This window comes from Neomonachus schauinslandi, chromosome 12 (genome assembly GCF_002201575.2).
Source record: "Neomonachus schauinslandi chromosome 12, ASM220157v2, whole genome shotgun sequence".
NCBI lineage: Eukaryota > Metazoa > Chordata > Mammalia > Carnivora > Phocidae > Neomonachus > Neomonachus schauinslandi.
This window is the reverse complement of record NC_058414.1, coordinates 94851675-94879248: the sequence shown is the minus strand read 5'-3', so window position 1 is coordinate 94879248 and position 27574 is coordinate 94851675. Positions and strand designations below refer to the sequence as shown.

General features: G+C 48.4%; 1 protein-coding gene across 1 annotated transcript; it reads right to left on the bottom strand.

The window, feature by feature from the left end:
* Positions 1-2122: 2122 nt before the first annotated feature.
* ARHGEF5 (Rho guanine nucleotide exchange factor 5) lies at positions 2123-27063 on the bottom strand. The gene is given in 17 exon segments (XM_044920102.1): positions 2123-4383; positions 5112-5216; positions 6819-6889; positions 8403-8564; positions 9158-9315; positions 10458-10547; positions 10996-11070; positions 11341-11470; positions 11722-11874; positions 12401-12561; positions 15605-15858; positions 16063-16127; positions 16552-16609; positions 17178-18021; positions 18023-18581; positions 18615-20341; positions 27019-27063. Coding segments are annotated over 16 exon segments (4758 nt in total). The 5' UTR covers positions 20330-20341; positions 27019-27063; the 3' UTR covers positions 2123-4225.
* Between the last annotated feature and the right edge of the window lie 511 nt (positions 27064-27574).

Genomic DNA, 27574 nt, shown 5'->3' with positions numbered 1-27574 from the left:
GAGACAAGTAAGGGTGTGAGACACAAAGATCTTTAGGGTTCTTTTGACGCCAACAGTGGATGAATCTCCCATCCTCACCACAAATCGATCTCAACAAGAAAACCCTCTAGAAGTGGCTGGAAGAGTCCCATCCAAGGGTCCCTCCTTTCTCTGCCTTCTGCATTTTCCTTTTTCTCCCTGGGACTGTCTACTTCTCTGATGGCGAAAGTCTCTTGCTGACTTTGTGGACTCTACCACAGTAACTCATGGTCTGTCACTCACAGCCACCCTTTCCAGAGGAGAATGAACTTTCTCCCTGGTGTTTGGGAGCCCCCTGGTCTGTGAGCAGATTTAGAACCTCCATCTTACTCAGTGGAATAAAGTGACTCAGCTCCCACTCTCCTTCTGAATTTCCATCTGCATTGTTCAGAGATAATTGCCCTCTGAGAGGCCTGGTTAAACTGCCAGGAAAATATTTATCTGCTCATTGGTGCTCCTGGGGAACTTTGTGGGCCAGACTCAGGCCCCTCCCTGTAGCAGGCTCTGCCCTCAGGCCCATGACTCATCCTCCAAGTAGCAGGGATCAGTAGTCACTCCCTTGGAGCTCCTTCACCAGCTTAGAAAACGTTTATAGCACACACCAACCCAACTCCTTTCCTCCACACATTCCCTGTTCACAGGCCACCCAGAAAGAATAAACACCCTCATCCACTCACCTGCATTCCCCAGTCTTCTTTGTGCCTGGAGCCTCGTTTTTGCAATTCTCCCTGGGAATTCAGCAGAATGAATGGATGCTTTGCTTCACCCTCTTCTGAGGAATAGGCTTGAGAAATGCCCACTCCGTAATTGCCATTTAAAATGGGAGGGTTGGAGGAAGTGGGTCAAAAACTTCTAAGTACAGAGAATGTTCTCAGCACATTTGAATCATGACTTGAGTTTGGCATCGGTTCCTCTTTAGCTCATTTGCCTGTAACCTTTGGCCTCTCTGCACACCTGATTTCAGAGTTTAAAGATTACATTAAACAACAGCTTTGGAGTTGCTGTAATCATGCAGCTACCGAGTCGTGTTTACAGCAAATGCAGCTCTAGGGTCACTGAACCTGTTAGTGATAGAACCAAATCACCACCACCAAAAGACATTAATATAGAGGTTTGAAAAACCACATACAAACATGTACACAAGTCTTAACGATGTGTCTTAGGGTGGGTGGATGAGAAACAGGTGTGTCTGGAAAGGGCCACTATACCAAAATACTGGATTTCTAATTTAACTTCATTAACCAGAAGAGGCTATGATAAGGGGAGTAGCACTTAATACTTAAAAGCATACAGTCTATTACGGGTAGAGCAACGTGAGATCCCAAAGAAAACTGGGCTTATGTCAAGGGGATAAATACATGTATGAAAGAAGGGGAGCCAGAGAGTATAATTTCCTTTAGATTTTTCAAAGGCTTTTAAACAACTCCTAGTCCAAAGACTAAAAAAAAAAAAAAAAAAAGTTTTAAAATCAGTCATCATGGGACCAAAAGCCATTTTGCTTTGAATCGTGGATATAGAAGTTGTTTAAGAGACAGAAAGAAAACAAAATTAGGGGAAATAACTACATCTCAAACCGTGAGCCTTCCAGATATTAACACGTAGGCTGTTATTACTAAAATCATTATAAATGACCATGACAGAGCAAATGGTACACAATAAAAATCTTAAGCTCATAGTTAACTGTAAGTGAAAAGTTGATAGTGAAAATAAACTTTAAGGAAGAGCTAAGCTGTGTTAGTGATAAAAGTGACAGATGGAAATTCAATGTGGTTAAGGACACGAAGGAAATAATTCAGCATAAATCTACGTGATGCTAAGCTCCAAATATGTTACAATTCAGAAAAGGACCATAAAGAACTACTGTTGATCTCTCCTGAAGACACTACCCTTGGGCATGGTTTTGCTTAAAAAAAAAAAACCACCCCCAAACCAAAACACTGTATATTCATATATGCCTCAAATGCCATTCTGTCCAAAAAGTGTTGGTAAATGGTTGTTTTCACAATCTCTTATAAGAAATTGCTGTTTCTAAGACAGTGATGCCAATCAGAATTAAAGAATAAGTTGAGTTAAATTCGGAAATCCAAAGAAAGAAGGAACAATTAAGTAGATGTACCCAGTTCTCCAAAACCCAAAGTATAGGAAATTTAGTAATTCAACTGAGTAGAGGTGACTCGTATCTAAGTTCTTGTTTGTTTCATTTTTGTTTTTAAAACCAAGGACCTAAAGACAGGGAGAAGCCAGTTGTCTTTTAATTTCCCGGGTTAGGGGAAGAGTAACCCAATGAAATGAATACAGATTAAATATCTAAAGACAGTTTCAGTCTTACAGATGTCAGCTTCAAAGGCACTCAGAAAGCCTTAGCAACTTCACACAAAGAAGCAGTCATTCAACCAAAAAAAATTATTTGCCTGTGTATCATTCAGAAGTTTTCATTTTACCTCTTTGGGAAAATAAGGGAGAATTTGCCTATAAAATATAAGGTTGGATACAGCTCTGTTTGAGCCATATGGCCAGTATTCAAATGCTGGTTTGAACAAATAATTTGGATTATATTAATTATTACTGCTATTAAGGAGCACCATTTGTTAGTTTACATACAATATATACATATTATTATATCATATATTAATAACAAAAAGCTGGCTTTATGAAAATAGTGAAAACTTCAACTGAACTTCTCTAAAACCATCCCCATTTTAGATTTTTTAGTAGTGTTAACTTGTTTAGGATAAATATTAGTCCCATCCCAGTTACTATAGTGATAACTTTTCTAAAAATTAAGCAAGCTAATTTACATTTTAGGATGGATAGAAAACAAAATGTGTTATCAAATGTGACACTATCGTGTGGTATCATCACGTGGGTATAGGACAAAGTTTATCATATTATTCTTACCTTTGCACACAGCTGCAATGCAATTCTACTTCTGAGCTTCCTAAAAATGAAACAGAGCAGTAGAATGTCCAGGGAAGGACTATAATGATCCAGCTTAAAAGATGACTATACTATTGTTGTATGAGGGCTCTATATGAGAATTAACATAGAGTGACACTCCTCAACTGAGAAAGGCAATCCAGTAGGAGATAGAGAATCTTATTTGGCAGAGTTGGATAGGACTTTGAAGTTACTTGGTCCAATCCTGTCTTTTACATTAAAGGAAACTGAGACATGGACAGGCTGAATCATGGCAGTGCAATAACTGGAGGTGGTCTCTTGACTTGGGTTCTAGGACTCTTCCATTATACATGCTGCTTTTCACAAAGACAATGAAATAGCTGGGAAGATACCTTCACCATAATTCAAGTCAAAATATGAAATTGTGAATGGTCTGAGTAGGATTTCCAAATCCATTCCAACTAACCTATGCCTTAACTTATGAGTTCAATAAAAAAGAAGGTTTGAATGGGATTTTCATCACTCATCAATTCCTTCTAAGTCCTTATACAACATCTGAGGCCAAAACAAACAGAAAAGCAGCCCAAACTCTTGGAAGTCATAAAGCAAGAGTTGGCATCTGCCGTGACCTAGGTACCATCTTGGTCTTTCGTGGCACCTAACTCAAATGGCCTGGAATCCTCATGGGATTCCATGTTCTGTACCTTGTTCAGTGCTCAGGAGTCTGAGAAGAAAACACTCAGAGAAGTGCCAAATTTATTAGAGTGAGAGAGTACTACCCTCACATTGCCACCAACACAGATCCCAGAGATGCATGCCCTGACCCCACACCAATAATTATGGAAAATCTCTCAAGTTGGAAGATACCTTAGAGATCACCCTGTTGACCCTCTCATCTGATGTGCTAATCCCCCTTAAACATCTCCCTCTAGTGGACTGAGGTCAGATTCCATTTAACTTGTAGCCATGATGGAAACTTTGGTCAGCCCTGAATCTGCACTCTGGAAACAGAGAATATTTAAGTACTATACGGTAGTAAAGGTAAAGTTCCTTGGCTTAGGCCCCATTTGTCTGTTTTCTTATGAGAAAAGATTCTCAGAATCCAGTGCAAAGTCCCTCAAAATCCCTCCACCAAGCACAAAGCACAGAAAGGAGGTTTGAGACTCGCAACTGGTAGCTTCATTTTGTCCTCGAGTTTTCAGAAGGTCTACTTCTTGGTCCACAGAAGGCCTCTGTTGCAGGGTTCTGGGGCCAGCCCTTTCCAGGAACGTCTTGTCCTTATGCTCAGGGAATTCCTCCCAGAAAATAACTAGGTCTGCTGTTCCACCAGCTGTAGTTTGGCAGTCTTGACTCGGTGGGCTTCCTTCAGGTTCCGTGCACGGACCTCTGGGTTGGAAATGAACTCTACTTGCTGCACAGGGAACCAGCCTCGCTCCCCATCTGACAGTCGCATGCCCTCCAGCCAGCCTAGGAGCACAGGGAGGGTGGGAAGAATTACCTGGGACAGACCCATAATAACTCCCTCTGGATCTCCTTCCCTAAAACTTTTCTGAATGGTAAGGCTGAAAGGACTGGAGAGCCCCTGGCATGGGAAATCCAGCCTCCCTTGTGTTAGCCCTGGCTGTTCTAGGTCTGGCAAGGTCTACAGCTGCCTACTCCTGGGCCTTCTCCACTCTTATGGGCTGAACTGTGTTCCCACAAAATATATATTGAAGTTCTAACTGCAAGTGCCTCAGAATGTGACCTTATTTGGGAATAGGGTTCTTGCAGGTGTAATTAGTAAAGATGAAGTCATTCTTGAGTAAAGTGGGCCTTAATCCCATATAACTGGTATCCTTATAAAAAGAGGGAAATTTGAACACACACACACACATACATACATACACACACACACACACACACGGAAGACAGAGGTAGAGATTTGAGTTAGGTTACCACAAGCCAAGGAATACCTGCGGCCACCAGAAGCTAGAAGAGGCAAGGAAGGATCCTCCCCAAGAGGTGTCAGAGGGAGCATGGCCCTGCCAACACTTTGATTTTGGATTTATGGCTTCTAGAACCATGAGAGAATACACTTCTATTGTTTTAAGGCACCCCATTTGTGGTACTTTGTTATGCAGCCCTAGGAAACAAATACATCCACCTACAGTATCCCACCTCCAACACCCAGCTTACTCACGGATTCTCCCTCTTACCATCGCTGCTTTGCTGAGTCACCATCACCACATCTGCCTTCTCCAGCACCAACTCGTCGTTCTCTCGGGGTTTGTAGGCTCGAAGGCACTGTACTTGTGGGGAGTCTTTGGAAGAGAAGAGTGTGAAGAGAGGTTAGGAAAGGCAAGTGACTGGAACACTGAGGGGGAATTACAGGGGGAGGTTGGGAGGACTCGGGAGAGAGAAAGTTCAGGCTTTAGAAAGTTACAGACAAATGAGACAATCAGAAAAATCTTCATCCTCAACCAGGAAATGGTCGAAAAGGAAATGGAAATACCAAAACAGAAATGAATCAAAAATTTTATTTCTCCAGGGAAGATGAATTGAGAAATATGTTGTGACCATCTTCAGTGACTCATTATTACGAATACTCAAAGTCTGTTAAAGACCCATCTTCTCTCTGTAACTTTTCCCGACTCTTTAGTCCTCAATGGATTCTGAATTCCTTTAAAATTAATTGTCCAGGCCAAACCATTTGCCTCTTATCCAACTGCTTTGTGTGTGTGTTCTGCCTCCCCAAATAGATTGTAAAATCTGATTCTGTGACTCATTCTTCATTTCCTTCCCAGTACCAAATGTGGGACTGGAAGAGATGCAACCGTGGGGCTCCAGGTGTGACCTAAGTAAGGTGCTTAATCCCCTATAGCTTCAGTTTCCTCACTTGTAAATGACTGGGTTGATCAAGATGATTCCTCAGGAAATTCTGGATTTTCTCTCAGTATTTTTGTGAACCAGAGGAAATTTCCATAGTTTTAAAGCTCAAGATAACAAGCCTCAGAGGACTCCTGACTCACAAGCATTCCATCTTACGTGGGTTTATCGCTCTTTCTACATTACCACACTTCGCTGGTTCCCTCCAAAAACAAACAGAACACTACATTATTATCTGTACTTCTTTTTCTAAAGCTAATCTCCTTCTGCCATTTACAAGATAACAGCAAAGGAGGAAGCATCATCATCTTGCCTTCCTTCCAACTGGGGAAGTAAAGGCCAGCAGATGGGTCAGGTAGCAAACAAGTTAGTAGAACTCAGTTTACAGCCTGGTTCTCCTACTTCATTTTCCAAGGTTCCTTGTATTTGTTTGTTCTTTTGAGTTACCAGTGTTCCTTTGAGTTCAGTTCCTCTCTGGATACCAATTAGGGAATTCTTGCTGGAGGACAACTGTGGGGACTTATATGAGACCCAGAAATCCAGGCTTCACATGAATGCAAGACACATTCATAATATGTGTGTGTGTCTGTGGCTACCTGGCAGCCTGGGCTAAGGGCCGTGGTCTCAGGTCATTCTGTACAGGAGATGGTGTGGTTAAGACAAATCTACTAGGTTGCTATTCTCCCACAACTCCCACTCCAGCCCTACTTTCTCCCCATATTTCCCCAAGACCTTGAAGCAGGTGAAATCTAAGCAAAATAATAGCAGGATGACTTAAGGGGACAAATATTGAAAAAGAGAAATTATTGCCCAAGGGAGGAAGTATATGGAGAAGGAAGCAGTACCATTGTGGTGAGTAGTTTTAAGTGGATCATCTCAGGTGCTTAAGCTCCAGTGCTCAGACTTCTACTCTAAAATTCTGGATAGAAGCAGTAAGTGGGAGTCTCTCAGAGTTAGCACCCAGCCTCTTAAACTCCTACATCCAAAGGTGACTTCCAGCCCTGCCATTTTTCTCTCCCTTTTACCCCTTCACTCACCATAACACTCCAGAAGGTCCAACTCCTCTCTGGGCATGGCCAAGGCTGAGATCCATCGAAGCTTTTCACTTCTGAGAAAACAAAGCAGGGTCAATGCTGCGACTGTAGCTCTGGGGTGTAGGATGAAGGCCAGTGATGGGTAAGGAAAATGACTGTGGGAGAGACTTGTCTGGTTCAAAAAGTCTAGTTCAAGGACATCTCGGACAAAAGTCAATGGGACTTTGCTTGCTTGGAAACATAAGATCTTGAATTGTATGTAATTGTGTTTATCACCCTTTATTTTTCTCCTTCTCTCTCTAAGCTTGTCCTCTCAATGGCGTATCTTTCAAGTGGGGGCATAATGTCAACTGTCAATTATATACACATGAGATTTTCCATTTTGTACTGAGCAAAATGTTCATCTCAGTTTAGATACCCTCTACCACTTTGCAGAATTCTCGATACTCTTTTGCCCACCTCCCTTCCATCAAATATCTCAGCGATGGAAATTATTTTGTAATCATAATTAGGTCAGGGAAATATATCTACTAGTTTTTGGGTCATGCAATATAACCCAAATTTATTTTGTAATTATCTGAAGGATTTTGTATTATGTAGGCCTCTGCTTCCAAAAACACTGGAGTAATTGAGAGCTGACACTATTTCTATTCCAGGAAGATGCTGCCCAAAACACTAAACAAAGAACATGAGTCTGTATCTGATTCCTTGACTTTGGTGACATTTTGTATACAAACCCCTATATCAGCCCCTATGTTCCATAAGTGAAGACAGGTATGGTTGATCCTACCCTGAGGTGTCTTCCAAGAGACAAAACTGAAAAGTGTCTACAACACAGGGATCCTTGGACCATTTGGTGTCATGTCAAACTTTTTAAAGAATAGGCTTCTTATATCTCTTATAACGGCAACAGTAGCTATAGTCCTGTAGTTGCTCATTTTAGGCACTGTGTACCAGGGTTTACAGGTATTATTCTTTAATACTCTCCAAAATGTATGTATCTGTGTGTGAATGTATTTATTATTATTATTATTATTATCATTAAAAAGATGAGCAAATCAAAGTTCTCAACACTATAGATTTCTGCTCAACAGAGGACTGGGTTGGAAGGTGGGAGGAAGACAAGCTAAAGACACCCCATTGCTTGTCTTATTCACATAGATGTCCACCATCCTTTGGCACTGAAGAGTTTCTGGCTCATACAACATGGCCATTCACTCAGGGACATCAGTAATTCAATTCTTTAGTTACTTCATACCAGCCCATCTCCTTTCTGTTGTCTCGCAGACTTTGTCCCTCTTGACTGAAGAGCATAAAATAGATGCTAAACTTTGGTAGCAACTCTGTACCCTTTCCCACTCCATCTCTTGCAAGTTGTCTATTAGCTCTAAGAGTTTGGGTTTGGGGTTCCCTATGGATGCCCTCCAGTCCAGAATAGGATAAATAGTGCTATGGCTGTTTTCTGAGCACATTTTCTGCCCCGGCCCCACTTCTTCCCAGGATTTCCTCTGTTCCTCCCTTCCTCTGTCCCTCTCTCCCTCCTTCCCTCCCTCCCTTCCCCAGCTCCTCTGCCCAGCCCCATCTCACTGGGTCTCAGTGCTGAAGAGGAACTCAGCCTGGGTGCCCTGTGCGTTGTGCAACAGGAAGAGTCGGAAGAGGTTTTTGTGAGGTCCGTGTAGCTTCATTTCACACTTTTCCCCTCGGATGGAGGAGAAGGGAGCATGATCAAATACCAGGAATCGGCTACCCCTGTAAAACACAAGGTTTGTTAACCCGATTCTACAACTGTTATACTTCATCCACCCTCCTATCTTTGGATTCAAGATCCCTGTCCTTTGCAGCTTGCAAATTCTCAAAAAAACCACAAGATGGAGCTACCTTGCTCCCAAGATGTTAGCTCCAGGGTCCCCAGGGATTTGTCACCAATTTGACAAACCACATGTGCAATGAATACTTCACCACTTTAAAGAGTTGGAGAGATAAAATCAATATAAATTTTCTAAGGCCCTTAGGACCAAAGAGTGAGGATCTGGAATTGGCTAAGAACGTCTAGACTAAGGCTGAGTCTAGCCCAAATAAATGGATTTGAGAATGTGGTCCGCTAGTTTGCTACATTTTGCTCTGTGTCTATAACATAGTCCAAGTCCTGCCATGTGATCTCATGACAGAATTTGGTGAGATCCCCTTTCTTTCTCTTCTCTAGGCCATGACCTGCACTCCATGGGTCGAGCCATTGAGAAGGGCTCCTCTAGGAATATGAGCTTTCTCTGTCCCAAGAGTCCTGCCCTCTTGCCTCATCCCATTCCCCTCTTGTACTCTGGCCTCCCATTCTAGTCACTGACTCTCGGGGCCGAGACAGCAACAGACAGTCATTGAAGAGATGCAGGTGCACTGGACGCGTGTTCAGTTTCCTTCGCAGCCCAGGGGAGAGGCTGAACTCCAGGGCTGTCAGCTCTCCACTCTTCACCAGCCAGCGTGACTGTGAGATGAGTGGGAAGATCTGTAGTGCAGGGAAGACAGAAAAGGCAGTGTCACAGATAGGGCAAGCATGAGCCTTCCTCAGTCCTGCCCTCCCCACCGTGCCTCCTCCTCATGAGTCCCACCACTGACACTCACCTCTTCCACATTCTCCTTCCTTCTCATAACCCATCCGCTTAGACCATTTCTCTCAGAGCCCTCTCTCTATTACCATCTACTGCTGTGCAGCTCCCACGTCCACAACTCAGGCAAATGGCAGGTGCCTGTGGTTCAACCCAGGACAGGGACTACATGAGAAAGCTCAGGCCAGGAAGCCTGAACTGAAGCGGGACTGGCAGACCCCAATTAGGGTATGTGAGGGTAGAAGGCAGGGAACAGGACACTGTGTGCCTTAGGAGTTAAAAGATCTGGGCAGCTCTGACATCTGTTCTTTCCTGATTATAACCAGAGACCTGAGATGAGCCCGTGGAGTCATATGCGGGAATGAGACTGAGGAGAACTAGGTGCGGTCTGCTGGGGGTTGGAAGTTGGGTAAAGATAAGGGTACTGGACTACAATTAACATGTGGATCAGGGATTTTCCCACTCTTTGAGGGAAGTAAGTAAGGATGGTATCTGCTCTGAGGTGGAATTTGAATGCAGAATGTTTATTTACATTTGTATTTTGATGGGAGATCTTGGCCCTGTATTTGGAATTAATTTCATATTGCTTTGGTCAAACTAGGTGAAGACTTGATAAAATACTGAATGATTTAAGCACCAAATGTTCTCCCTCACCAGCCCACTTCCCAAATGCACTTTCTCCCCCTCAGGTAACCCCCTTCAGGTGACCACTGTCCTTCATTTCCCACGTATCCTTCGAGTGTTTCTCTAGGTATACACAAGCAAACACAGACACAGATTTGTGTCCTCCTACTTTTTCACCAAAGATAATATGCTATAATAAACAAAATTCTGTGTCTATCCTTTCTCACTTAATAATTTATCATGGAGACTGAAGCAGGCATTTGGGTGTCCCAGAAATAGGACAGAAGAGAAGGTGTGCAGAAGTAAGGGCAGAGACCGAGACAGTGCGAGCAAGATGGTTCTATGTTAGAGGGTGACCTGTGGGTGATGCTAAAGTGAAGCTTCACAGGTGGGGTGGGGGTGCCGGAGACCGACTCACTTTGCACTCAAACTCAATCTTCTGGCTCAGGTAGATGAGCTCCTCTGTCCGTCGCATCCTCTGGACATTGTTATTGCAGTCCCGGATCAGCTGAATGTCAAGCAGGGTGAGGAGAGAGGAAGAGCACTGTGTTAGAGGCTTTGACCTTGGAGTCCCCTGCAAGAAATCTGGAGGTTGGTTTTGACAGCCTCCGTTTTTTTCTGGCAGGTTGGGATTGAGTGAAGGCAGCATCAAATTGAAGTTCTAGGCCTCTGGTATACCTTGTATGACCTGACAGGATGTTCCTGGGTGGAGTGAATGTAAGATTTAATCTGGGGACGTACATAGTCCCTTGGTGTGGAGCATCCTCCGTGTGGGAAGGAGGCTGGGCAGGGGATGGGGGGTGGGGAGGGTGTTTGGAGGTTTGGTGGGTGCACTGAGGTCGCTGAGCAATCCCATTAGCATGGTCCTGTGCTCTCTGGAGTCATGGGCCTTTGCAGAAGAAGAATACTCTGTGAAGGCCAATCAAGGGGTCTGAGTGGGTCTGGTGGCTGCTTACCTCCTCCAGTGCATGATGTGCCTTTGTGGCCTCTGCTTCCTCGGAAGAGCCAGGCTGTGTTCTCTTCAGAATGTTCTATAGAACAAACAGTAGGCAGGAGCCAGATGGAAAGAAGGGATGGGGAAACAGGAAGAGGGAATTGAGGGTCAGCTAATGAAGTCCAGGAACAAAATTTTTGCAGCAAATTCACCCTGAGGAAGAAGGGTGTGGGCAGTGGGGAGAAGGCTCACATCATCCACAGGGTGTGGACGAGGGGCAAAAGAACGGGCAGTCCTGTGCCTTGGGTCTCCCTGAGATTGTCCCTTTCAGGTGAAGGGGAAAGGCCCAGAGAGGGAGCCGCTGTACCTGGAGCAGGAGTTTGAGACGTGTGATGCGCTGGAAGGGCAGGATCAGGAAGGACTTGAGGGAAAGGCGCTGGCAGACGGGGTCGCTCTCCAGCTTCTCCAGGACCTCTCGGAAACTGCTGTTGCTGTTCCTGTGTGGGCAGCGAGCCTCAAGTGAGGAGGGACGACGTGGGGAGTACTGGGGACACGGGGAAGGCACGGGGGGTAGAGATGCAGTGGAAGGTCTATGGTGGGGGCATCTAAAAGGTGGGTTGGGGCTGGGATCACAGAGCAAGCACAAGAACATGTGCTTTGGGGATACTATTCGGGGTTGGGGTTTGGGAGTTTCAGGGCAAGTTCACTGCAGGGCCCACAGGGGGACTGGATGGGGATCAGGTCTTACAGCAGGCCTTGGAAAGTACGTTCCTGGTAGGTCTGGTTGGTGACATAAGGCAGGTAGACCCGGCGGAAATTGGGAGCATGGTTCAGGACGACATCACACACTTGGAAGGTGAAGATGTTGTTCTCGAAGTTCTCCTCCAGGTCTGAAAGGAACCTGCACAATATTCACACAAGTCTCCTGAGTGAGCAGTTGGCTGACCCCTGCTATACCTTGAGTTTGTGACTCCTCCTTTCTATTAGGTGGTGACTTCTATTGACTGTTCTTACCTCTGTACCCCTGCTGTGCTCTAGAGTTTCTCTCCAAGGCAATCCCCAGTTTGCCCCTGATCAAACCCTCTGATCCTTATATGCCATTTCCTGTTCGTCTTTTGATTCTGGTCTGGCTTTCTGATCTTTACCTGTTTCCCACAACCCATCTCCAGTGCAGCACCTGCCCATTGTGCATCCCGTCCTCAACCTGGGAAGCATTTCCCATTCATTTGTCGATCCATGAATGGATCTAGCCACCCGCACACCCTCTCCTCTCCTTTGCTCTCCCTATTCCCACAGCATTGGGAATCATGAAGGGAGCAATGAGAGGGCAGCTGAAAGAGAGAGAGAAAAAAAAACAACAACCGATGGTTTACAGGCTAAAGATACTGAGGCCGAGTGAGTGGTGTTTGGGAGAAGAGGAATCTCACGTGGTGCTGACTTCACGCACGTCCTGTAAACGAGAGAAGAGCCACTGGTATTCCTGGTTGGAAAGGGTGGCCCGCAGCGGGGCTGAGAGCTGGAAATGATCCACGGCCACATGCAGACTGCGTAGGTAGGAGGCCTCTGACACGATCAGCTCAAATTTGGCCTGGGAGGTTGGAGAGGAGATTAATTTAAAATAGGTATCAAGTCCCCAGTGTACGTGAGCCACTGCATAACATTCTAGGGGCAGAGGAGGGAACAAGTCAGCTCCTCTCATAGCTCCCAGTCACATCAGAGCCCAACGTGGCACCAGGAGGAGAGGGCAAGAGCACTGGAGGCCAAGGGAAGGGCGTGTACAACCCCCTACAGGTGTAAGAGAAAAGGATACTTTTTTTTAAAATTTTTTTAAAGACTTTTCAATTTATCTGACACAGAGAGAGAGCACAAGCAGGGGGAGTGGCAGAGGGAGAGGGAGAAACAGGCTTCCCGCGAAGCAGGGAGTCCGATGCGGGGCTCGATCCCAGGACCCTGAGATCATGACCTGAGCCGAAGCCAGCCGCTTAACCGACGGAGCCACCCAGGCGCCCCGAAAAGGATACTTTCAAGAAGCTTAAATAAATGGAGTGTTTTTGGAACCAAGTATTTATACTAAAATAGTGGCAGGAGATGAAGCTGGGGAGGCAAATAGAGAGAGGTCTGGAGGATTGCAAAACAAGGTAAAAAAGTTTGGACTTAAGGCAATGGGAAGATTAAAAAGAGCCTTCATGTAGGGAAATAACTTGATCAGATTTGATTTTTATAAATGTTATTTCTGAGCACGATGTGAAGAAAAGAGTAGAAGGGGCAAGGGAGCCATGTTAGGAAACTGCCATAGTCATTCCAGGTGACAGATGGAGGTCTGAACGGCCACAGGGATGGGGAGAGGTAGGCCGGCTTCCTAATTATTTAGGAGGGAGATTTGGAAGAACTTGGTTCTTTGCTGGAAATGGGGCTGAAAGAGTAGCCAGAGTCATAGTGTAATGCCTCAGTTTTTGAGTTTGGTAACTGAGTGAATGGCAGACTCACTCACTGAGCCAGAGAACTTTGAAAGAGGGACAGATTTAGGGGATGAAGGTGATTTGGGGGTTTGAGGAGAAATGGGAGGAAGCAGGATATTTGAGAACGAGATGTGCTGTTGTGGTTTAATGGAGATGGTCCAGCACTTGAGAACTTATTTGGAGGTTCCAACAGGGGGCGCCACGGCTCACAGCCCTGTCCTCCACCAGCAGGGCTGCTCATGCTCTTCATCCAAGCATGCAATTCCAAGTAGATGGAGGGACAGAAAGAGAAAGAAGACACACACACCTGGGTGATGACCTTCACATACAACAACACTGAACCGGGACACAAGGTACATTTGAGTACAGGTTCCAACATTCACCGACTATATGACTTTGTGTGGCTCACTTCACCTCACTGAACCTCAGGTTTTCTGCCTTTTTGTGTAGGTACAATGACCTCCGTGTCACAAAGATGTTGTGACAGTCAAAAGAAATGGGGTTGGTGCAAGCACCTTGGAGACCCCAGAAATGCTATTTTATGAAAGGACTATGTGCATAGAAGCATAGAGGCTTCTCTTCTCAGAAACAGGAGACCAGGGCCGGCCTGGGAGGCCTGGTGGACTTCCCAGCGTTGCTGGAGTTTGCTGAAAGAGACCTAGGTTTCATGTCGTCTCCTGTTGTTTGGTTCCATAAGTATTGGGCAGATCATTCATTTTCTACATATCCTCCATGTGCTTTAAAAGTTGAGGTCAAGGGGCGTGGGGGTGGCTCAGTCGTTAGGCGGCTGCCTTCGGCTCAGGTCGTGATCCCAGGATCTGGGATCAAGTCCCGCGTCGGGCTCCCTGCTTGGCAGGAAGCCTGCTTCTCCCTCTCCTACTCCCCCTGCTTGTGTTCCCTCTCTCGCTGTGTCTCTCTCTGTCAAAAAATAAATAAAATCTTTAAAAAATAAATAAATAAAAGTTGAGGTCAGAATAAGGCCCCCAGGTCTGAGTTTCAAAAATCCTAAACATTTATAGCTGCCTCTGTTTGATTTGTTTATCTCTAAGTCTGTCTGGCCAACATCTGACTCCTTCCCACTGCTGCAAGGGGGAGAGTATGGCACTAAAATGCATCAAACTAGTAAAAGACATCATGCTAAAAGCTAGATATGGATACTTCACTTACACCACAGAGCAATCCTGAAAGGTAGACATTATCCTCAAGTTTTAGACAAGGGAACTGAGATTTGGTGGTTATGTAACTTGCCTAAAGTTACACAGCTAGCAAATGGTGAAGCCAGGATTCAGACCCAGGTTGGCCCGACTTGAAATTAAAGTACAGTGGTAAACATTTTTTGAGTGATTGCTATGTACTAGGCACTTATCCTTTTTGCAACCCAGTTTTACAAATGAGAAAACAGAAGTTTAGAAAGATCAAGTGATCCGGCCAAAGTTAAATAGCCAGCAAACAGCAAAGTGGGCTTCACAACCAGGTCATTTACTCCAGAAGTCAAATATGTAAACATGATTCCATGATGCCTTTCCATGGTGCCATACTGTCTTCCCGGGAAGAGAGGTTCGACCCCATATTTCAGACTGATTATTAAGAGAAGCTCTCCATGTGAAACCTGTTAATGGTAATAATGTAACATCACACAAACAGCCTCTACTACAGTATTACCATTGGGTGTAAGGACCGAGCCAAGACTGATGGTCATTCCAAAGCCTGTATGAGACCAGTGGACCACAGGACAGCTGCAAGGGACACAGCAAAAAGCCACTCACATGCCTTGGTGGAAGAGAAAAACCAGTGTAGTGCAGAACCCCGGCTGAAGAGGGAAATTTTAGTCTATAGCCTGAAGCAGCAGTGAAGGGATTAATTCCACATTCCTCCCAACAAATTCAGGGGCATGGTAACTTTGTGTGATCCCCAACCAACAACAGGTAGAAGGAAGCGGCCCACGCCCTGCGGAAGTGGGGAGGAAGGCAAGTGCTAACATCCAGAAAGCAATGCACATGCATCAGAGGGGAGACAAGCGATAGCCGTGGCGTGCCCAGAGCGTGCGGTGAGTGTGTGGTGGGGACAGCCTGCTCTTGCTGCTGGTGGTGGCAGTGAGGAGGAAATCAGGATGAAACTTTGCCCTCCCGCCTGTAGGCCCATCCCCTGCCCCGACCCTGCCCCGCTGGGTACCTCTTGCAGTTTTTGATCTTCGTGGGTCATGGAGAGCAGCACGGTGCTATTACGCACCACAGGAATTTCCTGCCAGAGGGAGCCACTGGAGGCCATGGACAGGCGCTGCAGGTAAGACTCTGAGGAGACCAGGGTCCTCCGGGGCTGCCGGGGAGAGGCGGACCCGGTTGCCTCTCCCAGGCTGTCCAACCGCTGCTGGCTCTGAATCTCCTTGTTCAGAACCACATCACTGTACTCCTGGTAAAGCAGCTGAGCTACAGGGGCAAAGAAGCGTGGCAGAGGGAGAGAATTAGGGAGACAGGGATGTTGAGGCATAAAGACAGAAGCCACCAAGCTGCTTCTGGCTCTCCTGGAGATTCTCTTCCCTGTAGAGATCACAGCCCCACTGAGAAAAGTCATGAGCTCCAGTCTTGGGCAAAATGCCATATGGCTCTATACTTCTGTTTCTAGGTACTCACAGGAGTTGATGAGCTTCGAGCGGCGTCTTGAAAAGCCTCCCATTACCTCCTTTGGTTTTTTCTCCCTGCGGAGGCAAGAGGGGCTCTGGGTGCTTGCTAGCCACTGATGCAGAGAAGCCCCAAGTGACCGTAGATGAGATAGTCTCCGATCTCTGGGCCATGTGCTGGGATGTGAGGGCTGAATCCCCTCAAGAGGCAAGCTGTAGCCTGACCCACTTTTAGGTAGTTGAGAGCTGTTCTGGATGTCATGTTGAACTTTTACAGGGGGTTTAGTTCATGGCTAAAGAACCTAGGAGGATGGGAGAGTCAGACCCAGCTGACAGCCAGGTAAGAGAAAAGATGCCCTTACCCTGGAATCCTGGTATATGTCTCTTCCCCTTCCCATCCCTGGAAGACACAGCGTCCCAGAACCCTTGTCAACTAATGGAAATCTCAGTATCCTAAGAAAAGACAGTCCAAGTGTGTCTGTTAGGAAAGAAGGTGACTCACCGAAAAACAATGGTGTCTGAAGGGCCAAGGGCTTTTTCTACGGCTGGACCTCCTGTATCTAGAAATGGAAATGGTGAAGTCACTGAGATTGTAGAGGGACATTCAGAGAGCCCAAGAAGGTAAGACATAAAGCAGGAGATGTAGGCATCTGAGGGAACAGAAGGGCCCAACTGGGAGTCTGTGCAGGAGACCAGTGCCAAAGGAGAATGCACCTGAGGACACTATTACCAGGTGCGTCACCATCCCTGGTATCAGATGTGAACTGGACAAGAAGAGGATGTCTTCTCTACTACTAGGAGGACCTCAAAGAGGTGTTGGTAGCTGGAAAGTGTGTGTGTCATGGTGAGGGAGAGGGGGATCATCCACAACCATCTTGGGAAAAACAGGTACACAATAAAACACCACCACGGCTGGGTGACAGAGATAGAGGGGAAGGAGGAGGAGCACTACAGGGAGCTCAGAGAGGCTTTCAAGGGCTTCCCTCTGTGTTGACATTGGGTACGTGGATGAGTGAAGCCACCAGAGGGAACAGTAGAGGCCCTGGGGACAGAAGATGGGTGAGGTGGTGAGAGCTGGAGAAAGCTTGGTCTGACATGAGTGTCACCATGATCTTGCTCCTTGCTTACCTGAAGAGCCCTCAGGCAAGATGGAAGGTCTGCGCAGGCCTTGCCGGTTCCAGCCCTTGTGCTTACTGGATCCCTCACCAGGATCTGCAACCTGCCCACTGCTGCTCTCTGGTGGTCTCCCTGGGTCCCGCCTGTGGGGCCAGCTGGATGCCTTTTCCAGATGGGGATGGCTGAGTTTTTCCGACTGCCTTGCTTGGCCTACATCCAACCTCTTCAGGCCATTGGCTCCTTCCTGAGGGGCTGTTCTTCTCAAAGATCCTCTGGCAGGGGCCTCAGACTCTTCTGAGGGTCCTGGTTCAGAGGTGGGTCCCTGGAGCTCCAGACTCCAGTGTGTGGTTGGGGAAGAGGGACTTAGAAGGGTTGCCACGTTGCTGAAAGCCATGCCAGGGGACACTTCCCTCTTGCTCCTGCTGGTGGAGGCCAAAGAGTCTGTTGATCGGCCCATGGCTGGGGGCCAGGAGGTACGTCCAACAGAATGGGGAGTGGAGACTATCCGCTCTTGACAAACAGGCCTTGGCTTGCCCTGACCCCCTGCATTCATGAGTTCTCCCTGAGTGCTCCTACTCCTCCCCCTGGACTTCGGGGGTAACGGGGGTGGTTCAGTGGGAGGATCCATAATAGGGACAGGGGGTAGAGGCCTGTAGATCCTTGGACTACTAGAAGAAGAAACAGAATGGTGGGGCTGGGACAAATCAGGAGTTGGGGGTAATGGCTTGTTGTATCTCAGCCTATGGGAGAAGGAGGTCTGAGTAGGGTGGGGAGTGTCCGGGGTAGAGGGCAGAGGACGGTGCTGCCTTGCCACAAGGCAGTCAGGAACTGGGGGAAGTGGGCCTTTGGGGGGGGCCATGTAGCCCCAAACCTGGGGCCAATGGAAGAGGATGGCCACATCGCTTCAGCGTGGGAACTCCTACGTGGAGATGGCTGTCTCTCTCTACCATGGAGGGGTGGACACGCCTCTTCTCTGGGGGAGGAGGGGGCAGAGGTTCATGGATCCTCCCATCTACAGAGACAAGGGGTGGGGAAGAGCCATAGGCAGGAGACTCTGGGGCAGAGGCTGAAGTGTGTCGGGAGCCACATGGCTGGGTGCTACAGGGACTATTGGATCTTTCCGGACTTGAAGTGAATTCTTGAGAGTCCTGCCCCAGAGTAGATAATGAACTAGGGGATTCTGGAATGATCCTGCAGTCCCTACCACTTTTCCTGTCCCTTCTCGGGATCATAGAGCCATAGAGGGCAGGTTTGGGGGCCCTCTGGGGCAACTCTGAATGGGAGAAGGAAAGTGATAGTCCCAGCAGGTCCGGAGTTGGCTCTATCCTATGAAAGCCTGGGAAGGAGTTGCTCCTTAGGTGCTGGACAGCCCCTGTAGAGTGGCCTAGGGGGCTCTGAGGGTTGGCCCGATTGGAGCTGGTGGATATTTCCATGGTGGCCTCTGCAGACAGGAAGCCACAGAGAGCAGCTGGGGGAGTCTCAGAAGCCCCACAGTGAGATGCATTGTTAGTCCAAAGAGATGCTCTGGAGGTTTCTGGAGAATGTGCAACAAGAGAGGGCTCCCTCCTGGGAGAGGCAACTAGGGGGCTGGCAGATGATGATGTAGCTGTGCTTGGGGAGACATTGGCAGGACTGGAAGGAGCTGAATCTGGTGTCCTTGGAGGAGCTGCTGATGTCCTGGCAGAGACCATCTCGGTCTCCTGGCTGAACACTGCCCTGTTCCCCAGCTTGGATCCCTCCTGCTGGCCATCCTGAGCTGTTTCTTGGTCAGGTGACTCCCCAGCAGGAAGAGAGCCAAGTGAAGAAGCTGGCTGGCAGGACAATCCTCCTGGCTCCAATATAGGAGCTGGAGCTACAGGGGATAGTTCCTCAGCCCTGGGCTCCTTCTGAGTCCCAGGAATACTGGTCATGGGATAACAGGTGTCTAGAAACGCGTCACAGGGAGACGAGAACTCAGGGGCTACTGGAGCCAATGTGGAAGGACCATCACGTGCCCCCGCCTCTTCTGTACTTCCTTCTCTGGCCTCTCCCCACAGCGGGTCCCCATCCCAATTCCCCGGCTGCTCCTCCTGCCCCTCCACTGACATCACTTTGCGCTGAAGCCCTCGACCTTCCTGCCTTCCAGTTACTTTCCCTGATCTCCCCGCCGAGCTTTGCTTCTCCTCGTTCTGAGCATCTATCCTCCTCTCCCCTGACCCCCCTAACTCCCTCTTCCCCTCCTCTCCCTGCTGTAGCTCTTGCTGGCCCAGAGTCTTCCTCTCCTGCTCACTACAGTGTGGACCTTCCAACTCCCCAGAAAGCCCCATTCTTTCTCCCTGTTTTGCAAGCATCACATCACCTTGTATCTGCTCCTGTTTTTGCCTTTGTTCTCCCTCTGTGCCATTAACCTGCTCCCCCGGCTGTTCCTGCTCCCCTAAACTCCCATCCTCCCTGACAGGTCCTTCCTCCTGGAAGCCCCCTTCCACTCGTCCCTGCTCCTCCAGCCCCTCGGCCCCCAGGAGGCACATGAGTCCCCCTCTCACTGGACTTTCTTGTGCCTCCGTAGACTGCAGCTCTTCCCCCTGCCCAACAGAGTCCCCTGGCTGGTGGGTCTCTGCTGGGTGCTCTTCACAGGAAGGCCCAAATCTGGGCTGAGCAGAGGTGTCTGGGAAAACCTCCTCCTTCTCTTCTGCATGTCCAGTTCCCCCAGTCAAAGAAGCGAGTTCTGGTCTAAATTCCAACTCCACTCCGCCATCCAGCTCACTGGATACTGGGACCACGTCTAGATGTTCACCTTGAACAGGGCAGGCCCTGAGCTCTGAGGGAGCCGGTGTCCTTGCCTGTCCATCTGCCAGGCTCTGAGGCACTGCCTCCTGGCGCTCTGGGGTGTCCCCTGTCTCCCCCACAGAGTCTTCCTGGTTGGTCTCCGCACCTGCAGGGGCTTCCTTGGGGAAGGAGGTCATGCTCTTGGTTGCACAGTTATTCACATCCCTTAAGTCTCCCTGCTGGGTCTCCGAGAGTCCTCGTCCCTCTGCCCATGTGGAGGATGGCTCCCAGCCTTCTTGAACTTCGGGCCCCAAGGTCGCGGTCTGACTGCTTCTCCTGAGAGCTTCCGGGATAACACTGAGCTCCGCTAAGGCAGGGATGGGGGTCGAGGCCCCATGTTGGGGCTCCTCAGCCTCCATCAGGGCTGAGCCCTAAAGAGGAATAAAACACAAAGTTTGTATCACCCTTTTTGCTTCTATCTATCAAAGGGACAGACCATAGAGAATAAGAGTGAGACATTGCTTTGGTTTCATTTAGAGTTATTCTTGGAGATGAAAAATACTCAACAAAGTAAGCAATAGCTTCTATGAAATGTATCACTGATTTAGTCATCTAATAAGTATTTACCAAGTGACCTCTTTAAGGGCAGGGCATTCAGTGGTAAACAAGACAGACTAAGACTGTGTCCTCATGGAGCCTGCAGTCTTATGGAGGAGACAGATAATAAATGATTAAATTAGAGCGTGAGACCGTTGTCAAAGAGCATGGAACACTCCCAGGGGTCATTACTCTCTAGATTGTATTATGTCATATGGTCTCTCCCTGTCTACTCTCTGGACACCAAGCGTGACTCAGTCCTGTATAACTCCCCGCACTGTGAGTGACACACCCTAGATCCAAGAGCCCAGAGAAGCAAGAAGCGGGGATCTTCCTCCAAAGCTGCTGAAGGCATTAGAATCAGCCTGGCCATTGTAGCCAGTGTTCAAGGTACTAAAGTGTAGTGTGTTCTCCCTATGCACAGTCTGGACTTGACTCATCTTATTTTCCATAGTATCTAGCAGAGCCTTGTAACTAATTAGCAATTCTGTCTCCCACTATAGAAGCAGCTGTTGTAGGGGCGCCTGGGTGGCTCAGTCCGTTAAGCGTCTACCTTCGGCTCAGGTCATGATTCCAGGGTCCTGGGATCAAGCCCCATGTTGTCGGGCTTCCTGCTCAGCAGGGAGTCTACTTCTCCCTCTTCCTCTGCCCCTCCCCCGCTCTCTCTCTCTGTCTCTCTCTCTCAAATAAATAAAATCTTAAAAATAAAAAAAATAATAAAGCAGCTGTTGTAAAGTAGAATGATAACTAGACTTACTAGATTAAACCGCAGTAGATACAGTGGTTACCCCCTTCAGCCAGGTCCATGACACTGTGCTACCCTCATGAGCTTACTGCCCCCTGCAAGTTTGACCTTCCCACCTGCCTTCTCACTTCCAGCAGAAAACATCATCTCCTACCTTGAAAACAATTTAGAAACCCATAGAGAGGAACTACTTCAGTTCCTGGCAATTCAGAGCACCCCGAGTTTCGCTCTTTCCCCCTTCCTGCTTTGACAACCCAACAGGTGTCCCTCCCCTTACGCGCCATGTTCTTTAGCTTGTCTTCTCAGTCACCTTATGCGATGGATTTTCTCTTCTTCTCGCACCATCCCGGTCTCTGTTGGAACCATCCCACAACTGAAGCATAGCCATGGCTTTCTCATCTAAACTGTGGAAGGAATTGTTCATACCCGAGGTCCTCACCTCTTCCTATCTCACCCGCCCCCATCCCTGCTTCACTAAGCACCATGCTGCCCACGTCCCCCACGATCGCCCATGTTAACACCAAAGGACACTTAGTGTGGTGGTTCTTGTCGGGGTCTGACACTATTGCCTTTAGATAGACTCTTTCTTGTTTTTCGTGAGACCACATGTTTCTGGTTTAGCTCCGAAAGTTTCTCCAGCCCTCTGACCAGCTGACTGCACTCCCCGCCATAGACTTACGAGCTTTCATTCACATCACTTCTCCTCTGCAGCACTGATACAATTACAGTTATGTGTGTATTTCGATCTATTATCTATCCCAAACAATAGGTGGTAAGCTTCACCAGATCAAGAACTACATCCATCTTGATCGACTTTCTACACCTAGCACAATACCTGGTCCATACTCAGTGCTCAATACATGCTTTTCAATGATGGAACAAAATTCTTGTTTCCCTCCCAGGCCACCTTCCCCAGATCGAATCTGCAGCCAAGTCCTGTTGAGCCCACCTCCTACTTATCCCTCGAGTCTGTCCACTTCTCTCCATCTGCACTGCTAGACCCTGGTGCGCTCTCCTGTCCTCTCTCACCCAGGCTGCTGCACCTAGGGCACAGCCTGGCCGCTGGCCTCCACACAGCAACTCTTGCTGTCACCAAGGCATTCTCTACACTGCATGGGACCGATCCTTCAATGCCCCACTTCTAGTTTAAATTCTCCAGTAGCCTCTGACTGCCACTGGGATGAAGCCCAAATATTCAGCCTGGGTTATATGCCCTCCACGCCTGACCTCTGCCTTCCCCTGCAGGGGCCTCAACAGCTCTCAGCACCCCGCCCCCAGCCCCCATGCCTGTGCTATGGGCCTCCACGTGTACTGCCCCTCTGCGGGGAATTCTCTTCTGCCCCAGCGCCCCCTTTGCTTCTCTCACACTCACTGCGCTTATAATTACATATTTAATGTCTCTTCTCTGGGCTAGAGCATGAGCTTCATAAGGGCAGAAACACTGCCATATTAACCACTCTGTCTCCTTGCCTGCAGCTGACTTTGCCCTCCACAGAGATTTATTGCATGAATGAAGAAGGGAAGAAGACAGCGTTAAAAGCATGTTGTTCAATTTTTACTTCTGCCTTGTATGTATCTAGCTAATTCTGCCCACTGTCATTTTAGACAATTGTAGAAATCATTTAATTTACTTGAACACCCATTTTCTTATCTTTTTTTTTTTCTTAAAGATTTTATTTGACAGAGAGAGAGAGACAGCGAGAGAGGGAACACAAGCAGGGGGAGTGGGAGAGGGAGAAGCAGGCTTCCCGCTGAGTGGGGAGCCCAAAGCGGGGCTCTATCCCAGGACCCCAGGATCATGACCTGAGCCGAAGGCAGACGCTTAACGACTGAGCCACCCAGGTGCCCCCCCAATTTTCTTATCTTTAACAGGGGTTTAAATTGTTCCTTTGCAAGGATTTCTAATGAAGACTAAGTAACATTAAAAAAGTACACTATTAACTTTGAGGGTCACGGAAGTGTTAGGGATTGCAATTACTGTTGAGGAGAGAGAAAGTATAAAAGAGAAACAGAGGATTCATGAGCTGGAAGGACCTTTAGAGACACACGAGAAGCTCTGCCTCACTTACAGATGGGGAAACTGGAGGTCCCATAACCCAGACACTTGCTCAAACTTCTTAAGCAAATGGTACAAGTGAGCTCAAACCAAAGTCTCCTGACTGACATCTACTATAAGCAACCAGGAGCCCAGCTGGGAGACGTTAGCAGGTCACTGGCCTAGAGAAGACCCCGGGGGCCTGTGGAACCCACAGCTGCCCCTGGACCTGCACATTTTTCTTGTCTTCTCCAGGCTTAACATGGAAGCCTACCACCCAAAATGCCTGCCATCCCGCTGAGCTACTGCACAATCATACTCCTTTACACAAGCATGCTTGCACGAGCACCCAACCACGTGCACACACACACACACGCACACACGCGCACACACACACACACACACACAGTAAGCCACCCTTGCCGCTCCTATGCAATCAAGCCTGACATAACCAAACACACAGGTCCTTAGCCACCCTGCAGAGGTGGTGTGTGACAAGTTCCTGGCCACCCCATAGACACAGATACCATCTATATGGGGCAAAGAGCCATGTCTAACATAAGCATACTTGTGGGGAAGGACTTTTATGTCCTCTTTCAGTTAACTGACACAGTGCGTGATTTGCTCCCTATTTCTAGACCTAAGTACAAAATACTATAAACACTAGATGATACTGTGATGTGACCCTATTCTCTCAACCACACATCCCGTAAACACTTTATGAAACTTGGCTCCTACCTGCCTAAGGAGACTGTGTGATGTCACCTGAAGTCTCCCCTCACCCACATCCGTATTGTCCTGGCCCTATACCCAAGCACACACTCAAGTCCTCAAAACAAGCAGCCCCTAAATACATGAGTGTCTGCCTGCTCTATTCAGGCTGTATCTCCACGCGCCCTGGGGTATGTGGACGTCTTCGGTTCCGCTGGGGTTACACGATGAATGTCTCGGCCTATAAGCCGACTGACACTATTTCTAACACTGCCTTTATCCATTTGGAAATACTGGTGGTCACCAGATCAGCCACCATTTACCACAAGGGAAGAACGTACCCTATGTCCCCTATATCTGATCCTGTCCTAGTGATCTGATTGCAATCAGGCATGACCAGAGCTCAAGGAAAGCTGCAAAACATGGTTCCACTCGCATAAAGGCATCAGGAGAGAGCCTTTCTGCATTGCCCATATGTCAGTTACCTTCTCATCTCCTTCTCCACCAGGGATGAATAATCACTGTTTATCTGAGCACAGGCAAAGATGGGGTGTGGCATCACGGTGATCTAGCCTTCCTCCAGGCCAGAAACATTTTGCATCTGCTGACCCTGTCCACATGCCACTTCGTTCAAGACAAAGCCCCAAGTCACTCTGTTAATACAGGGTGCGACAGAGCTCAGTATCTCCTTGGGAGCCCCCCAACACCTGAACTCTTGTCCATTTCTAATCACCAGACAGAGAATTGTATTTCAAAGATATCCCCTCCTCCCAATGACACTGCTTGTTCTTCGAACCGGTGTTGAGCACCATGTGTTTTTTTGAGGATCATGCTTCCTGGATTTTGTAGCAGTGTGAGGTTCAAATATTCTGACTGACACGACAAATCACTGCGATACTCTTGAACTTACAATACTACTGAGTTTACATTGTTGTCTATACTGCTGCTCACGTTAGGAAAATATCTCCCAAATCAAAATGTTCTCACTCTGATTTGGAAAATAAAACCACCATATAGATGAATGCCTTTATTCACTGGTTGACATCATTGCCCCCAATGTTAGGGGCAACACAGATAGGAAAATGAGAGCGGCTTTCTGGACCACTAACTACTAACATCTGTGTTCTATCCACTTGAGGAAAGCTCTACCATTCCAATGAAAACTGTAATAAACATCTCTTATCTGTTCCCTAATGTCTGCAAATACCACATTATCCACTGTCCTGTAGACCCCATCAGCTGACCCAGAACATCATGCTGATGTATGCCCCACAAATCCATCCATGGCCCTGGTGCCATCCACAGAGATAATGTGAGTGTGAGCAACCTCTTTGTGTCCTTAACAGAGAACCTGAGGTCACCTTGCTCTGGTCCACCTTGCAGACACTAAATGACCAGCTCCTATGCACTCCACAGACACAGTGACTCATCCCTGTCTACACCAGATGCTGTAAGTCACCTGTTTGAGTCTACACCACTGACACTTGAGCAACACTGTTCCTGTTCAACCCATGATCCTGTGTGTGACCCCATTCTTGTCCACACCACATAGTGACTGACCACTCCAGACACCATGACTGACATGTTCCTGTCTATCCTACAGACACCATGCTTAATGTGGCCACCGACAACCTCAGACAGACTATGATACGGGAAGCCATACACACTGGGGACACCTAATATATGACTCCTGACTGTACTTAGAATTACTGTATTCTTTTTTTTTTTTTTCAATTTAAATTCAATTAGCCAACATATAGTACATCATGAGTTTTTGATGAGGGATTCCTCTGCCTACCTCCTGACTTCTCTTTCTTCCCCACTAGGATACTAACATGCAATCCTCTTGCCAAACAGTCTCTCTCAGAATTGATACCCCCATCCTTTCTCCTCCCAGGTCCCCAAGAAACCCCCTCAATAGACATGGCTTCAGTTTCTGTTAACCCAGATTGGCTAACAAATGATCCCCACTTTGCTAGGGCCTAAGCCAGGAGCTTCTTCAAACTCAAAGTGTAGATAAAACAGGAAGCCTAAGAAAGAGGCCACATCCGGAGATGTTTAGCTTGGAGCTGGGATTTCTGGAGTAGGCCAAGGATGCAAGACCGGGGAATGCAAGTTGGGGAGCAAAGGAGGCAAGAAAGTGGAAAAGAAAGTTCTCTCCCTGGTCTGTCTGACATGACACACCCTTTCCCCTCAATCTGACAAGAGTCCTGGCCAGAGGTCACTTCTAGGTAGACAGGAGGGCAAATCTGTCTTGGGGAATCCAAGATCCAGGAAGGGAGAGGGCCTGAGTTCTGAAAATCCACTGGCAGCAGGATTAGCTCTCCTGGGAGGATCGTGCTGGAAGGCAACCATAAATGATGCTCAGAACTAGCCCTGTTCTAGCACCCCCACCCCCAACTCCCAGCTCAAAGAGTTCCCTTCCCACCTCCCCAACGCCAGAATGCAAAGTCACCCAGAATGCAAAGTCACCGTTAACATGAAGCTTTGGAAGTTCTTCGAATATATGGGGAAATAGGGTGGGGGCTGGGCAGGAGTCATTTTTACGGGTTCAGGCGCCTTGGCGAACAAGGAGAGGCGTGTACTTAGACATACACAGTATGCGAATCCATAGGAAGATAAATGAAGGAAGGCCCACGCCTGGGTAAGAAAAAGGAGACAATAAAACACGTCTAGATAGGGAATATGGCCACAAAGGGAATCTCAGTTATTTCTTACTATGGGGGTTAGGTTTCCCCAGAGCCGGAGACTTTGAAGGAAGAGCCCTGATTACTGGCCCAGGGAACATCTGGGGGCAGGGTGCCCATTTCCAAGGCGGGGACCAGGCCGGAGGCAAGTTTTTCAGGCAAGAGCATTTCCTCCAGCTTCCCTCCTCTTCAGACCAGGGTACTCAGTCACACCCCCCCGATCTCTGCCTATCTGCCCTGCCCCCCATTTCCGGAGCCGGTGCCCCGCGACCCCCGCCGGGGCTGGCCCCAGGGTGAAGGCCCGGATCCCCGTCCTTCCCGGCCCTCCCTTACCTCCGCCGGGGCTCTACAGCCGCCCGCCCGGAGCCACGAGCTGCGAGGGAGGAGGGCACCCACCTGGGCAGTGTCACATGCTGTCTCGGCCCAAGAGGCCCCTCCGGGTCCCAGGCGCCGGCCGGCCGTCCCCAACGCAGGCCCGGCCGCCCCAGCCGCCCCACCCGCTGCCCGCCCCTCCCCGCCCGGACGGGAGGGAGGGATCTGACTCTCCTAGGAAGTTTCAGGTGTGGAAACCGCGGACACACCTTCCTGGGGGAGGGGCAGGGCCCGGCTGCGCCGGATCCCCATTGGTGTGAAGGAGGCTCCCGCGTCAGAGCTGGGAAGTGGCGGGCGGGCCGGGAAGAGAGCCCGGGGCGCGGGGCGCAGGCGGCGGCGCGGCGGGGAGAGCGGCGCCGGGCGCGCGGGGCAGGGCGCTCGGAGGCCGGCAGCGGGACCGCGGGGCGCGGGGCGCGGGGCCCGGGGAGGACCGAGGGGGCCTCTCGTGAGTCGCGCGTGTCTCCGCGAACTGCCCGGGTGTTTCTTCTCCTGTGTTTTCTTTAGGTCGCCACCTAAG